This window comes from Procambarus clarkii, chromosome 22 (assembly GCF_040958095.1).
Source record: "Procambarus clarkii isolate CNS0578487 chromosome 22, FALCON_Pclarkii_2.0, whole genome shotgun sequence".
Lineage (NCBI taxonomy): Eukaryota > Metazoa > Arthropoda > Malacostraca > Decapoda > Cambaridae > Procambarus > Procambarus clarkii.
This window is the reverse complement of record NC_091171.1, coordinates 12,454,824-12,470,032: the sequence shown is the minus strand read 5'-3', so window position 1 is coordinate 12,470,032 and position 15,209 is coordinate 12,454,824. Positions and strand designations below refer to the sequence as shown.

At 50.4% G+C, this 15,209-nt stretch overlaps 1 protein-coding gene across 1 annotated transcript in view; it reads left to right on the top strand.

Annotated features, from left to right (window-relative positions):
- The window catches only part of LOC138367398 (uncharacterized), an 11,753-nt gene extending 929 nt beyond the window's left edge, over positions 1-10,824 (top strand). The window contains exons 2-3 of the mRNA XM_069329040.1: positions 1,279-2,318; positions 10,792-10,824. Coding sequence (XP_069185141.1) covers positions 1,279-2,318; positions 10,792-10,824 — 1,073 coding nt within the window. The remainder of the gene's footprint in view (positions 1-1,278; positions 2,319-10,791) is intronic.
- Positions 10,825-15,209: the final 4,385 nt, after the last annotated feature.

Here is a 15,209-nt window from a genome sequence, read left to right as displayed (position 1 = left end):
GTCCTACTTGAGATTCCTCAGTAATAAAGGTTTTGAGTTATAGCTTATATTATTATTATTACCAGTGTTATCCTTATTAAATTGGTAATCTAGGCTTCCCTCTGTCTAAATCCCTAAACATGTATATCATACACACACCCTAAACACATTCTCTTGCGTCATTTACACCTACTAAACTTATACCTAAATGCTAATCCTGATCAAAAACTCTTCCTTGATTGATGTAAGAGAACCCATGAGCACTACAATAAACTTACATCTCTCTGATATATTTCTAGTCAGACTGAATCTTTCTAGTCAGACTGAATCTTTCTAGTCAGACTGAATCTTTCTAGTCAGACTGAATCTTTCTAGTCAGACTGAATCTTTCTAGTCAGACTGAATCTGTGCAAACACTCCATGCAAGTGGGGCCCGGTCCATGGAACTCTCTCCCTAATTAATTAAAAAATTGTCCAACCTGTGCTTCATTCAAAGGTAAAACCAAAAAGTACCTAATTTCCCCCTCATAGTTTGCCACCAAGTGTGATACACACGCCCCCAATTTGGTACTTAGGACACTCAACTTCATCAATATAATCTATTCTGTCAAGTTGTAATGTAGTTATTATGCTGAAGAGACTGGTAGACTTTATAGCCTTAATACTTAATTTTGTGTACATATGTTAGAGATATTTACATTTCCTGTTATGTTTTGCAACACTGGAGTTCTTTTATTGGACTTGGTGATAGAAATTTTAGCTGTTGTGCCGTGACGATAGAAATGCAGTAGTCTGGGGTTTGGTACCATTCTCCAGACACTTTATCAGTGTCTGGAGAATATGAAGTGAACAATTAAAATATATGTACAGTACATATATACTGTTTCTATATGTAGCTTTATGTTATTATACTGTATAGGTGCTGGAGAATCTGACACTACACCATTGACTATGAAGAGAATTTGGTGACTTTATAAAGTTCCATATCAGTTGAAAGTGAGTCTTAGACTCGGCAAGGTAATGATGGCATTATTCTATATGTTTAAAGATGGTATTTTTTTGTTTTAAAAGTTTGGCTTCTTCCATGGTAGAGTCCAGGATTTTTGTAATATTAACTATCGTGTTACAAACGAGTGTTGTGTGACAATTCTTCTCATAACACACAGTCATTCAGTGACGGTAACGAGGGGGGGGGGGGGGGGAGCAACCCATGCGAGCACCAAAAAGAATTAATTTCCTCGTGTCAATATATATATCTATATTTTTATACGCAGAGCCAAATAGGCTCTGAATATGCAGGTTTGAATCAGACATTGTCGCGAGAACAACAGCGAGCGTTGATGTGTAGATTTATTCCTCACAAAACTCCATCACTGCCGACACATATAACTCCACTTCCACTAGTATATACACCAACTAGCAACACTGTCAATACACCAACTAGCAACACTGTCAATACACCAACTAGCACCTCTGTCAATACACCAACTAGCACCTCTGTCAATACACCAACTAGCAACACTGTCAATACACCAACTAGCAACACTGTCAATACACCAACTAGCACCTCTGTCAATACACCAACTAGCAACACTGTCAATACACCAACTAGCAACACTGTCAATACACCAACTAGCAACACTGTCAATACACCAACTAGCAACACTGTCAATACACCAACTAGCAACACTGTCAATACACCAACTAGCAACACTGTCAATACACCAACTAGCACCACTGTCAATACACCAACTAGCACCTCTGTCAATACACCAACTAGCACCTCTGTCAATACACCAACTAGCAACACTGTCAATACACCAACTAGCAACACTGTCAATACACCAACTAGCAACACTGTCAATACACCAACTAGCACCTCTGTCAATACACCAACTAGCAACACTGTCAATACACCAACTAGCACCACTGTCAATACACCAACTAGCAACACTGTCAATACACCAACTAGCAACACTGTCAATACACCAACTAGCAACACTGTCAATACACCAACTAGCAACACTGTCAATACACCAACTAGCAACACTGTCAATACACCAACTAGCAACACTGTCAATACACCAACTAGCAACACTGTCAATACACCAACTAGCAACACTGTCAATACACCAACTAGCAACACTGTCAATACACCAACTAGCAACACTGTCAATACACCAACTAGCAACACTGTCAATACACCAACTAGCAACACTGTCAATACACCAACTAGCAACACTGTCAATACACCAACTAGCAACACTGTCAATACACCAACTAGCAACACTGTCAATACACCAACTAGCAACACTGTCAATACACCAACTAGCAACACTGTCAATACACCAACTAGCAACACTATGCTATTAAGGCTATTGATATCAAAAACACTATTCCCCCCCCCTCCCCAAACACACACCCTACAGGGGTCTGGTAGCTGAGTTGGACAGCGCGCAGGACTCGTAATTATGTGGCCCGGGTTCGATTCCCGGACAAGGCAGAAACAAATGGGCAAAGTTTCTTTCACCCTGATGCCCCTGTTACCTGGCAGTAAATAGGTACCTGGGAGTTAGCCAGCTGTTACGGGCTGCTTGCTACCTTGGGGGGGGGGGGGGGTGGTATGTGTAAAAAAAAAAAAGTTAGTTAAAAAAGTTAGAAGTTTAAGAAACAGTTGATTGACAGTTGAGAGGCGGGCCGAAAGAGCAAACCTCAACCCCCGCAAACACAACTAGGTGAATACAACTAGGTGAACACAACTAGGTGAATACAACTAGGTGAACACAACTAGGTGAACACAACTAGGTGAACACAACTAGGTGAACACAACTAGGTGAACACAACTAGGTGAACACAACTAGGTGAACACAACTAGGTGAACACAACTAGGTGAACACAACTAGGTGAATACAACTAGGTGAATACACACACATAGACAGACATAAGCCAACATAAGAACTGCCTTTAGAAACTTGTGTAAGGAATCGTTCAGGGCCTTGTATACCACTTATGTCAGACCAATCCTGGAGTATGCAGCTCTACCCTGGAGTCCATACCTAGTTAAACACAAGACAAAGTTAGAACAGATTTAGAGGTATGCCACCAGACTCGTCCCGGAACCGAGAGGTATGAGCTACGAGGAAAGGCTAACGGCTCCTCACTGAACATGAGAGGTTCAGTGATGAACTGAACCTCACATCCCTGTAAAACAGAAGAGTAAGGGGAGACATGATAACTACCTACAAAATTCTCAGGGGAATTGACAAAGACAAACTCTTCAGCACGGGTGGGACACAAACAAGGAGACACAGGTGGAAACTTAGTACCCAAATGGGCCACAGAGACATTAGAAAGAATTTTTTTCAGTGTCAGAGTGGTTGACAAATGGAATGCATTAGGAAATGATGTGATGGAGGCTGACTCCATACACAGTTTTAAATGTAGTCTAGATACAGCCCAGTAGGCTCAGGAATCTGTACACCAGTTGAGTGACAGTTGAGAGGCGGGACCAAAGAGCCAGAGCTCCACCCCCGCAAGCACAACTAGGGGAGTAGACACAAGAGCAACACTCCTAGTGAGACTCACTCTTCCACTACCCACCAGCTAGAGATTTATGAAGTTCACTGAACAAAAACTGTCCATAAGTTTAGTGGATAACAGTTTCTTACGAGGAGAGAACTGCATAACCTTCCTACAACGTCCCCACAACTTTACCCCCAGTCTTCACCACCTCCCATGTATCGCTTAAGGCTCTTTCTCAGTCTTCACCTCCAGCCCAGTCTTTCTCAGTGTTCACCCCCAGCCCAGTCTTTCTCAGTGTTCACCCCCAGCCTAGTCTTTCTCAGTCTTCACCCCCCAGCCCAGTCTTTCTCAGTCTTCACCCCCAGCCCAGTCTTTCTCAGTCTTCACCCCCAGCCCAGTCTTTCTCAGTCTTCACCCCCAGCCCAGTCTTTCTCAGTCTTCACCCCCAGCCCATAGTCTTTCTCAGTGTTCACCTCCAGCCCAGTCTTTCTCAGTCTTCACCTCCAGCCCAGTCTTTCTCAGTGTTCACCCCCAGCCCAGTCTCTCTCAGTCTTCACCCCCAGCCCATAGTCTTTCTCAGTGTTCACCCCCAGCCCAGTCTTTCTCAGTGTTCACCCCCAGCCCAGTCTTTCTCAGTCTTCACCCCCAGCCCAGTCTTTCTCAGTCTTCACCCCCAGCCCAGTCTCCCTCAGTCTTCACCCCCAGCCCAGTCTCCCTCAGTGTTCACCCCCAGCCCAGTCTTTCTCAGTCTTCACCCCCAGCCCAGCCCAGTCTCTCAGTGTTCACCCCCAGCCCAGTCTTTCTCAGTCTTCACCCCCAGCCCAGTCTTTCTCAGTGTTCACCCCCAGCCCAGTCTTTCTCAGTCTTCACCCCCAGCCCAGTCTTTCTCAGTGTTCACCCCCAGCCCAGTCTTTCTCAGTCTTCACCCCCAGCCCAGCCCAGCCCAGTCTCTCAGTGTTCACCCCCAGCCCAGTCTTTCTCAGTCTTCACCCCCAGCCCAGTCTTTCTCAGTGTTCACCCCCAGCCCAGTCTTTCTCAGTGTTCACCCCCAGCCCAGTCTTTCTCAGTGTTCACCCCCAGCCCAGTCTTTCTCAGTCTTCACCCCCAGCCCAGTCTTTCTCAGTCTTCACCCCCAGCCCAGTCTTTCTCAGTGTTCACCACCAGCCCAGTCTTTCTCAGTGTTCACCCCCAGCCCAGTCTTTCTCAGTGTTCACCCCCAGCCCAGTCTCTCTCAGTCTTCACCCCCAGCCCAGTCTCTCTCAGTCTTCACCCCCAGCCCAGTCTCTCTCAGTCTTCACCCCCAGCCCAGTCTCTCTCAGTCTTCACCCCCAGCCCAGTCTCTCTCAGTCTTCACCCCCAGCCCAGTCTCTCTCAGTCTTCACCCCCAGCCCAGTCTCTCTCAGTCTTCACCCCCAGCCCAGTCTCTCAGTCTTCACCCCCAGCCCAGTCTCTCAGTCTTCACCCCCAGCCCAGTCTCTCAGTCTTCACCCCCAGCCCAGTCTCTCAGTCTTCACCCCCAGCCCAGTCTCTCAGTCTTCACCCCCAGCCCAGTCTTTCTCAGTGTTCACCCCCAGCCCAGTCTTTCTCAGTCTTCACCCCCAGCCCAGTCTTTCTCAGTCTTCACCCCCAGCCCAGTCTCTCTCAGTCTTCACCCCCAGCCCAGTCTCTCTCAGTCTTCACCCCCAGCCCAGTCTCTCTCAGTCTTCACCCCCCAGCCCAGTCTCTCTCAGTCTTCACCACCAGCCCAGTCTCTCTCAGTCTTCACCACCAGCCCAGTCTCTCTCAGTCTTCACCACCAGCCCAGTCTCTCTCAGTCTTCACCACCAGCCCAGTCTCTCTCAGTCTTCACCCCCAGCCCAGTCTCTCTCAGTCTTCACCCCCCAGCCCAGTCTCTCTCAGTCTTCACCCCCAGCCCAGTCTCTCTCAGTCTTCACCACCAGCCCAGTCTCTCTCAGTCTTTACCCCCAGCCCAGTCTTTCTCAGTCTTCACCCCCAGCCCAGTCTTTCTCAGTCTTCACCCCCAGCCCAGTCTCTCTCAGTCTTCACCCCCAGCCCAGTCTCTCTCAGTCTTCACCCCCAGCCCAGTCTCTCTCAGTCTTCACCACCAGCCCAGTCTTTCTCAGTGTTCACCCCCAGCCCAGTCTTTCTCAGTCTTCACCCCCAGCCCAGTCTTTCTCAGTGTTCACCCCCAGCCCAGTCTCTCTCAGTCTTCACCACCAGCCCAGTCTTTCTAAGTGTTCACCCCCAGCCCAGTCTCTCTCAGTCTTCACCCCCAGCCCAGTCTCTCAGTCTTCACCCCTAGCCCAGTCTCTCAGTCTTCACCCCCAGCCCAGTCTTTCTCAGTCTTCACCCCCAGCCCAGTCTCTCAGTCTTCACCCCCAGCCCAGTCTTTCTCAGTCTTCACCCCCAGCCCAGTCTCTCAGTCTTCACCCCCAGCCCAGTCTCTCAGTCTTCACCCCCAGCCCAGTCTCTCTCAGTCTTCACCCCAGCCCAGTCTCTCTCAGTCTTCACCCCCAGCCCAGTCTCTCTCAGTCTTCACCCCCAGCCCAGTCTCTCTCAGTCTTCACCCCCAGCCCAGTCTCTCTCAGTCTTCACCCCCAGCCCAGTCTCTCTCAGTCTTCACCCCCAGCCCAGTCTTTCTCAGTGTTCACCCCCAGCCCAGTCTCTCTGTGTTCACCCCCAGCCCAGTCTTTCTCAGTGTTCACCCCCAGCCCAGTCTCTCTGTGTTCACCCCCAGCCCAGTCTTTCTCAGTCTTCACCCCCAGCCCAGTCTTTCTCAGTGTTCACCCCCAGCCCAGTCTTTCTCAGTCTTCACCCCCAGCCCAGTCTTTCTCAGTGTTCACCACCAGCCCAGTCTCTCTGTGTTCACCCCCAGCCCAGTCTTTCTCAGTGTTCACCCCCAGCCCAGTCTCTCTGTGTTCACCCCCAGCCCAGTCTTTCTCAGTCTTCACCCCCAGCCCAGTCTTTCTCAGTGTTCACCTCCAGCCCAGTCTCTCTCAGTCTTCACCCCCAGCCCAGTCTCTGTCTTCACCCCCCAGCCCAGTCTCTCTCAGTCTTCACCCCCAGCCCAGTCTTTCTCAGTCTTCACCTCCAGCCCAGTCTCTCTCAGTCTTCACCCCCAGCCCAGTCTCTCTGTCTTCACCCCCAGACCAGTCTCTCTCAGCCTTCACCCCCAGCCCAGTCTTTCTCAGTCTTCACCCCCAGCCCAGTCTTTCTCAGTCTTCACCCCAGCCCAGTCTTTCTCAGTCTTCACCTCCAGCCCAGTCTCTCTCAGTGTACACCACCAGCCCAGTCTTTCTCAGTCTTCACCCAAGGCCCAGTCTTTCTCAGTGTTCACCCCCAGCCTACTGTTCACCAACCTTTCTCTGTTCCCTCCCCCCTCCCTCTGTCTCTCCACCCATAACTTCTCTGTCACCTCTCCCCATCCTCCACGTGTCTCTCCAGGGCGAGTATTCTGCGTGTTAATATTACGGTTGACACCAGATCATTTATGGCCTGGAACAAGGTAGTGACCTTCGTCACTTAACCTCACATAATGATATTGTCTGGACCGGACGCTCTGCCCTCACTGTCATATTTTAATACATCAAATTTCGGGCAACTTGTCCTTTTACATATTACGTCTGAATTTGACCGTTTGCCCCTATGACCGAAAATGGACGTAATTTTAAAATAAAAAAAAAAAAAATTGAAAATACATAATGGATTTTTTCCCAAGATAGTAAGTTAAGGGTCCTCTGCTAGGTTAGGAGGGCAGGAAGTTCTCCAAAAGTTTCAAAACGTCATGAAAACCGTTAATTGAAAGTTTCCTCTCCTAACCTAACCGCGTAAGCCAGAGGACTCGAACAGAAAACGGGACAGTATATCACTTTCGTGAACTGATTTCATTTCAAATTACGTCCATTTTTGGACTTAGCGCATACGGGCGAAGCGACCATATTTTAAAGAGGCCGGGTTGCCAGGAGAGGCGTCTTGGAGCCGCGTGGACGAGCCTTACCGCCAGCTTCACCAAGAGGTTATAGCTCTCCTGGAACTGGTCCAGTTACTGCTGAAAGTCGTAGCCAAATGTTGACATGTCCGGAGGTTGATCCGTTTATCGGTCAATCAGATATCCCGAAGCCGGTCAATCTATCGGTGAACTCCTTTAAGAAGCGCTCAAATATCCGGAAGTTGGTCCATTTATGCGTGAACACGTAATAAAATATTGAGATATCCGGAAACTTGGCCATTTATCGTCGACTGCCAGATAAAGGTTATAAAAGGCAATCCAGCCCGGTCTCCTAAGGTCTCCCAACGTCAAGAAATTGTCGTGCTAAAGTGCCCTTATCCTAACCTTCCATAGGACCAAAAACAGAAAACGGGACAAAAATGTCAATTTCGCGAGCCGCCAACCATTTTCTAGTACGACGTTTTTTTGACCTTAGGTAAAGTGTACGTCAAAAATGCGACATATGCTGACGGGTGTAAGGCGGACGGGTTGAGCACACACCAGGGGGGGGGGGGGGGGGGGTGTTGATGTACGGGTCGGCAGTGATGACGCCATCAACATGCAGGTGTTTATGTAACCCTTCATACTGGCCCCGTCATAAACATATGCTGAGGCATGTGTTTATATATGCCTCAACATATGTTCATAGTCACGACTCATGTGTGTCGACGCCTGACTATAAACACATGCACAGGTCTGACTATAAACACATGCACAGGTCTGACTATAAACACATGCACAGGTCTGACTATAAACACATGCACAGGTCTGACTATAAAACTGATTGGTAAATTGGGAGAACTCTGGAGGTCTCCGCACAGCGCCACCTATCCCAGACAATTGGATATAAAGGCCTAATGTTTTACCGGGGAACATCCGCCCATTTATCACAGAGCCCCCCCCCTCCACCCCACCCCCCTCCACCCACTCCTCCATCACCCCTAACACATGCAAATCCAAAAATTCAACAGATATGTATTTTGCAGCCGAAAAATTTCCTTGGTGAATTCAAATTCGCCCGAATTGTTTTTGGTGTATAATCAGTTTTTATACTTTTAGCCAAACTGAAGAGTTTTATCAAGTGAAATAATGTGCCTGAAAATTCATTAATTAGAAAAGTTAAAAACTAAAGAGGAAAATCCTACAAAACTAAATATTGACATTTTAAGATTTTAATATAAAATTTCCACATTACACAAAATCTTTCACACACACACACACACACAAACACACACACACACACCTGTACATCAGTTGATTGACAGTTGAGAGGCGGGACCAAAGAGCCAGAGCTCAACCCCTGCAAGCACAACTAGGTGAGTACACACAAGACGACACTTCAAAACCGCCTCAAATCACTACTAGAGCAGTACTCTCTACCCTAAACTTTCAAGGAGTTATCATTTTAACGTTGACGAGCTGATTACTGCTGGGTTATCCTGACATGGGAGGGAGAAGGGGTAGTGGTAGACGGTAGGAGTGGGGACAGGGGTAGGAGGGGATAGATAACGAGGGATAGGAAAGGGGGGGGGGAGTTAATTAGGGGGCTGTTTGATTTATCCTCACCGATCGCTTACTCTTGATGACCCATTTGTCTGATAAAAGTCCAGAGTGACGGCGTCCCTGCGTCTTCTGGCCAAACTTTAATTAGTCCACCTGTAGCAGCTTTTTGCTATCGTGTCTTATGATAGCTGGTGGACGATCTTAAACATGGCTACGATGTCTTATGGTAGCTGGTGGACGATCTTAAACATGGCTACGATGTCTTATGATAGCTGATGGACGATCTTAAACATGGCTACGATGTCTTATGATAGCAGGTGGACGATCTTAAACATAGCTACGATGTCTTATGGTAGCTGATGGACGATCTTAAACATGGCTACGATGTCTTATGATAGCTGGTGGACGATCTTAAACATGGCTACGATGTCTTATGGTAGCTGATGGACGATCTTAAACATGGCTACGATGTCTTATGGTAGCTGATGGACGATCTATGTGTAACAGGAGGTGGGGGAAATAGCTCTCTTGTCCATTATTCCACCCCCCAGTTAACTAACGAGGCCGGGGGAAACAGCTCTCTCTAGTCGTTATCCCGCCCACAGTTAGCTAACTATTCTAGAGCTCCCCAACCAGAGTTCCTACTGCAACTTCTCCAGTTCAACACCTTGTAACCTAGGTATTTGACTACCTAGGTGCTACAACTACAAGGCATTGGAACTTGATCAGCTACCCGTAGCTCTAGAAACTCTAGCACATTTCACTGCCACAAACGTATAAGAGAACCGAAAGGGAAGAAATTGATAATGAAGTAATTAGTAAGGGTTTGGGATGAGAGAGGTAGAGAGGTGGGAGGAGCGAGGAGGGTCGTCAGTTGAAAGGGAGAGTTTAGAAAAGAGCGGAGGAGAGGAGAGAGAATACGGAGATGAGTGGGGGTAGAGGTAGAAGTAGAAAAGTAGATAGAGGCAGAAGAGTAGATAGTAGAAGTAGAAACGTGCTGCCACCATCCATTCAAGACCATTACATACAAGACAAGGAATGGAACTTGTCTATCATAATATTCTCAAAGATGTTATCACGAGGTCATTATTAGTATGTTCCATCTGTATCATGTACTATCAAAAAACTCTAGGAAACAAAGTTAAAGAATTTAAACAGTAAATTCATCAATTACATTTCACATGATAAGTATCATAATTTAAGCAATTCAACTTAATTAATGTTCAAGATTAATATACAAAGTGAGTCATTATCCAAGAATTCGAGAACCCTACAACTTGACTGCCCCTGATCCTCACACAACACTTGTAAACACGACCAAGTCACCTAAATGTTCACTCACCGAGGACTGAGTCTAAGTTGAATAAAGAAGGGGGGGGGGGTGTCTGCAGTTGTCAGGCAGCGTCACCCCCGTCCGGCCGACAGCCTATCTCGACGGCTGTCCTCTCCTCTGCTCTGCTGGCTGGTCTCCTATTGCTTATCCTCCTGAATCTACAGCTCTCCGAGTATATATTGGGAAACCTAGTAGCTAACTCCGCCCACAAGTAGATAGCCCGAGGCTCTCTACCAAACCACTCCTTAAACGTCGGCATGTTTGAAGGCTATCAGGCTACAATTATAAGATTAGCAGAAGCTACGTGAAATTCGCATGATCTGACCTCAGGTCACTTGGTGGTCATTAACACTGTAGAGGTGTGACTTTCAGGTCGACACACTGGCGCCTCTCAAATCTTGTCTGTGACTCATGAACTATATGTATATTAAATAACACTAAACTAAACACCTTTACGGTGTTACAGATGGTTCACTCTGGAGCAGCAAAATCTAAGTGAATATTTTCTAGCTGGTGCAACAATATCAACACAGCCTCCCATGCTTACACAGCCTCCCATACCCCCAACACAGCCTCCCATACCCCCAACACAGCCTCCCATACCCCCAACACACCCTCCCATACCCCCCAACACACCCTCCCATACCCCCAACACACCCTCCCATACCCCCCAACACACCCTCCCATACCCCCAACACACCCTCCCATACCCCAACACAGCCTCCCATACCCCCCAACACACCCTCCCATACCCCCAACACACCCTCCCATACCCCCAACACACCCTCCCATACCCCCAACACACCCTCCCATACCCCCAACACACCCTCCCATACCCCCCAACACACCCTCCCATACCCCCCAACACACCCTCCCATACCCCAACACACCCTCCCATACCCCCAACACACCCTCCAATACCCCAACACAGCCTCCCATACCCCAACACACCCTCCCATACCCCCCAACACAGCCTCCCATACCCCCCAACACACCCTCCCATACCCCCAACACACCCTCCCATACCCCCCAACACACCCTCCCATACCCCCAACACAGCCTCCCATACCCCAACACAGCCTCCCATACCCCCAACACACCCTCCCATACCCCCCAACACACCCTCCCATACCCCCCAACACACCCTCCCATACCCCCAACACACCCTCCCATACCCCCCAACACACCCTCCCATACCCCCCAACACACCCTCCCATACCCCCAACACAGCCTCCCATACCCCCCAACACACCCTCCCATACCCCAACACACCCTCCCATACCCCCCAACACAGCCTCCCATACCCCCAACACAGCCTCCCATACCCCCAACACAGCCTCCCATACCCCAACACAGCCTCCCATACCCCCCAACACAGCCTTCCATACCCCCCAACACAGCCTCCCATACCCCCAACACAGCCTCCCATACCCCCAACACAGCCTCCCATACCCCCAACACAGCCTCCCATACCCCCAACACAGCCTCCCATACCCCCAACACAGCCTCCCATACCCCCAACACAGCCTCTCATACCCCCAACACAGCCTCTCATAGCCCCCAACACAGCCTCCCATACCCCCAACACAGCCTCTCATAGCCCCCAACACAGCCTCCCATACCCGCAACACACCCTCCCATACCCCAACACAGCCTCTCATACCCCCAACACAGCCTCCCATACCCCCAACACACCCTCCCATACCCCCAACACAGCCTCCCATACCCCCAACACAGCCTCCCATACCCCCAACACAGCCTCCCATACCCCCAACACAGCCTCCCATACCCCCAACACAGCCTCCCATACCCCCAACACAGCCTCCCATACCCCCAACACAGCCTCCCATACCCCCAACACAGCCTCCCATACCCCCAACACAGCCTCCCATACCCCCAACACAGCCTCCCATACCCCCAACACACCCTCCCATACCCCCAACACAGCCTCCCATACCCCCAACACAGCCTCCCATACCCCCAACACAGCCTCCCATACCCCCAACACAGCCTCTCATAGCCCCCAACACAGCCTCCCATACCCCCAACACAGCCTCCCATACCCCCAACACAGCCTCTCATAACCCCCAACACAGCCTCCCATACCCCCAACACAGCCTCTCATACCCCCAACACAGCCTCTCATAGCCTCCCATACCCCCAACACAGCCTCCCATACCCCCAACACAGCCTCTCATAGCCCCCAACACAGCCTCCCATACCCCCAACACACCCTCCCATACCCCAACACACCCTCCCATACCCCAACACAGCCTCTCATACCCCCAACACACCCTCCCATACCCCAACACACCCTCCCATACCCCCAACACAGCCTCCCATACCCCCAACACAGCCTCCCATACCCCCAACACAGCCTCTCATAGCCCCCAACACAGCCTCCCATACCCCCAACACAGCCTCCCATACCCCAACACACCCTCCCATACCCCCAACACAGCCTCCCATACCCCCAACACAGCCTCCCATACCCCCAACACAGCCTCTCATACCCCCAACACAGCCTCTCATAGCCCCCAACACAGCCTCCCATACCCCCAACACAGCCTCCCATACCCCCAACACAGCCTCTCATAGCCCCCAACACAGCCTCCCATACCCCCAACACACCCTCCCATACCCCAACACACCCTCCCATACCCCAACACAGCCTCTCATACCCCCAACACACCCTCCCATACCCCAACACACCCTCCCATACCCCCAACACAACCTCCCATACCCCCAACACAGCCTCTCATACCCCCAACACAGCCTCTCATAGCCCCCAACACAGCCTCCCATACCCCCAACACACCCTCCCATACCCCAACACAGCCTCTCATACCCCCAACACACCCTCCCATACCCCAACACAGCCTCTCATACCCCCAACACAGCCTCTCATAGCCCCCAACACACCCTCCCATACCCCCAACACAGCCTCTCATACCCCCAACACAGCCTCTCATACCCCCAACACAGCCTCTCATACCCCCAACACAGCCTCTCATACCCCCAACACAGCCTCTCATACCCCCAACACAGCCTCTCATACCCCCAACACAGCCTCTCATAGCCCCCAACACAGCCTCCCATACCCCCAACACAGCCTCCCATACCCCCAACACAGCCTCTCATACCCCCAACACAGCCTCTCATACCCCCAACACAGCCTCTCATAGCCCCCAACACAGCCTCTCATAGCCCCCAACACAGCCTCCCATACCCCCAACACAGCCTCCCATACCCCCAACACAGCCTCCCATACCCCAACACACCCTCCCATACCCCCAACACACCCTCCCATACCCCCAACACACCCTCCCATACCCCCAACACACCCTCCCATACCCCCAACACAGCCTCCCATACCCCCAACACAGCCTCTCATACCCCCAACACAGCCTCTCATACCCCCAACACAGCCTCCCATACCCCCAACACAGCCTCCCATACCCCCAACACAGCCTCTCATACCCCCAACACAGCCTCTCATAGCCCCCAACACAGCCTCTCATAGCCCCCAACACAGCCTCCCATACCCCCAACACAGCCTCCCATACCCCCAACACAGCCTCCCATACCCCCAACACACCCTCCCATACCCCCAACACACCCTCCCATACCCCAACACACCCTCCCATACCCCCAACACACCCTCCCATACCCCAACACACCCTCCCATACCCCCAACACACCCTCCCATACCCCAACACACCCTCCCATACCCCAACACACCCTCCCATACCCCCAACACACCCTCCCATACCCCAAACACACCCTCCCATACCCCCAACACAGCCTCCCATACCCCAACACACCCTCCCATACCCCCAACACACCCTCCCATACCCCCAACACAGCCTCCCATACCCCAACACACCCTCCCATACCCCCAACACACCCTCCCATACCCCCAACACACCCTCCCATACCCCAACACACACTCCCATACCAACACAGCCTCCCGTGCCAAGGCGCACGTGCGCGCGCTAGCCTGTGAGTATTTACTATTTGTTTATATTAACTATTTGTATCTGCAGAATGGAGCTATTAGCTCTTGGACCCCGACTTTCTAACCAATTTATGTTTCCTCTATTGTGTCTACTACATATATCTCACACACACACACACACACACACACACACACACACACACACACACACACACACACACACACACACACACACACACACATCCCCAGTAAACAGCCCGTAGCAGCTTCTTAACTCCCAAATACCTATTTACTGCTAGGTGGACAGGGGTACCAGGGTGAAAGAAATTGCCCATTTCTTTCCGCCTGGGCCGAGAATCGAACCCGGACCTTTAGGACAACGACCCCAGAGCGCTGTCCACTCAGCCGGGAAGCCCCGTGTGTACTCACCTAATTGTAATCACCTAGTTGTGCTTGCGGGGGTTGAGCTCTGGCTCTTTGGTCCCGTCTCTCAACTGTCAATCAACTGGTGTACAGATTCCTGAGCCTATTTGGCTCTATCATATCTACATTTGAAACTGTGTATGGAGTCAGCCTCCACCACATCACTGCCTAGTGCATTCCATCTGTTAACTACTCTGACACTGAAAAAGTTCTTTCTAACGTCTCTGTGGCTCATCTGGGTACTAAGTTTCCACCTGTGTCCCCTTGTTCGTGTCCCACCCGTGCTGAAGTTTGTCTTTGTCCACCCTGTCAATTCCCCTGAGAATTTTGTAGGTGGATATCATGTCTCCCCTTACTCTTTTGTCTTCCAGGGATGTGAGGTTCAGCTCCTTTAGCCTTTCCTCGTAGCTCATTCTTCTCAGTTCCGGGACGAGCCTGGTGGCATTCCGCTGGATCTTCTCTAGCTTTGTATTGTGTTTAACTAGGTATGGACTCCAGGCTGG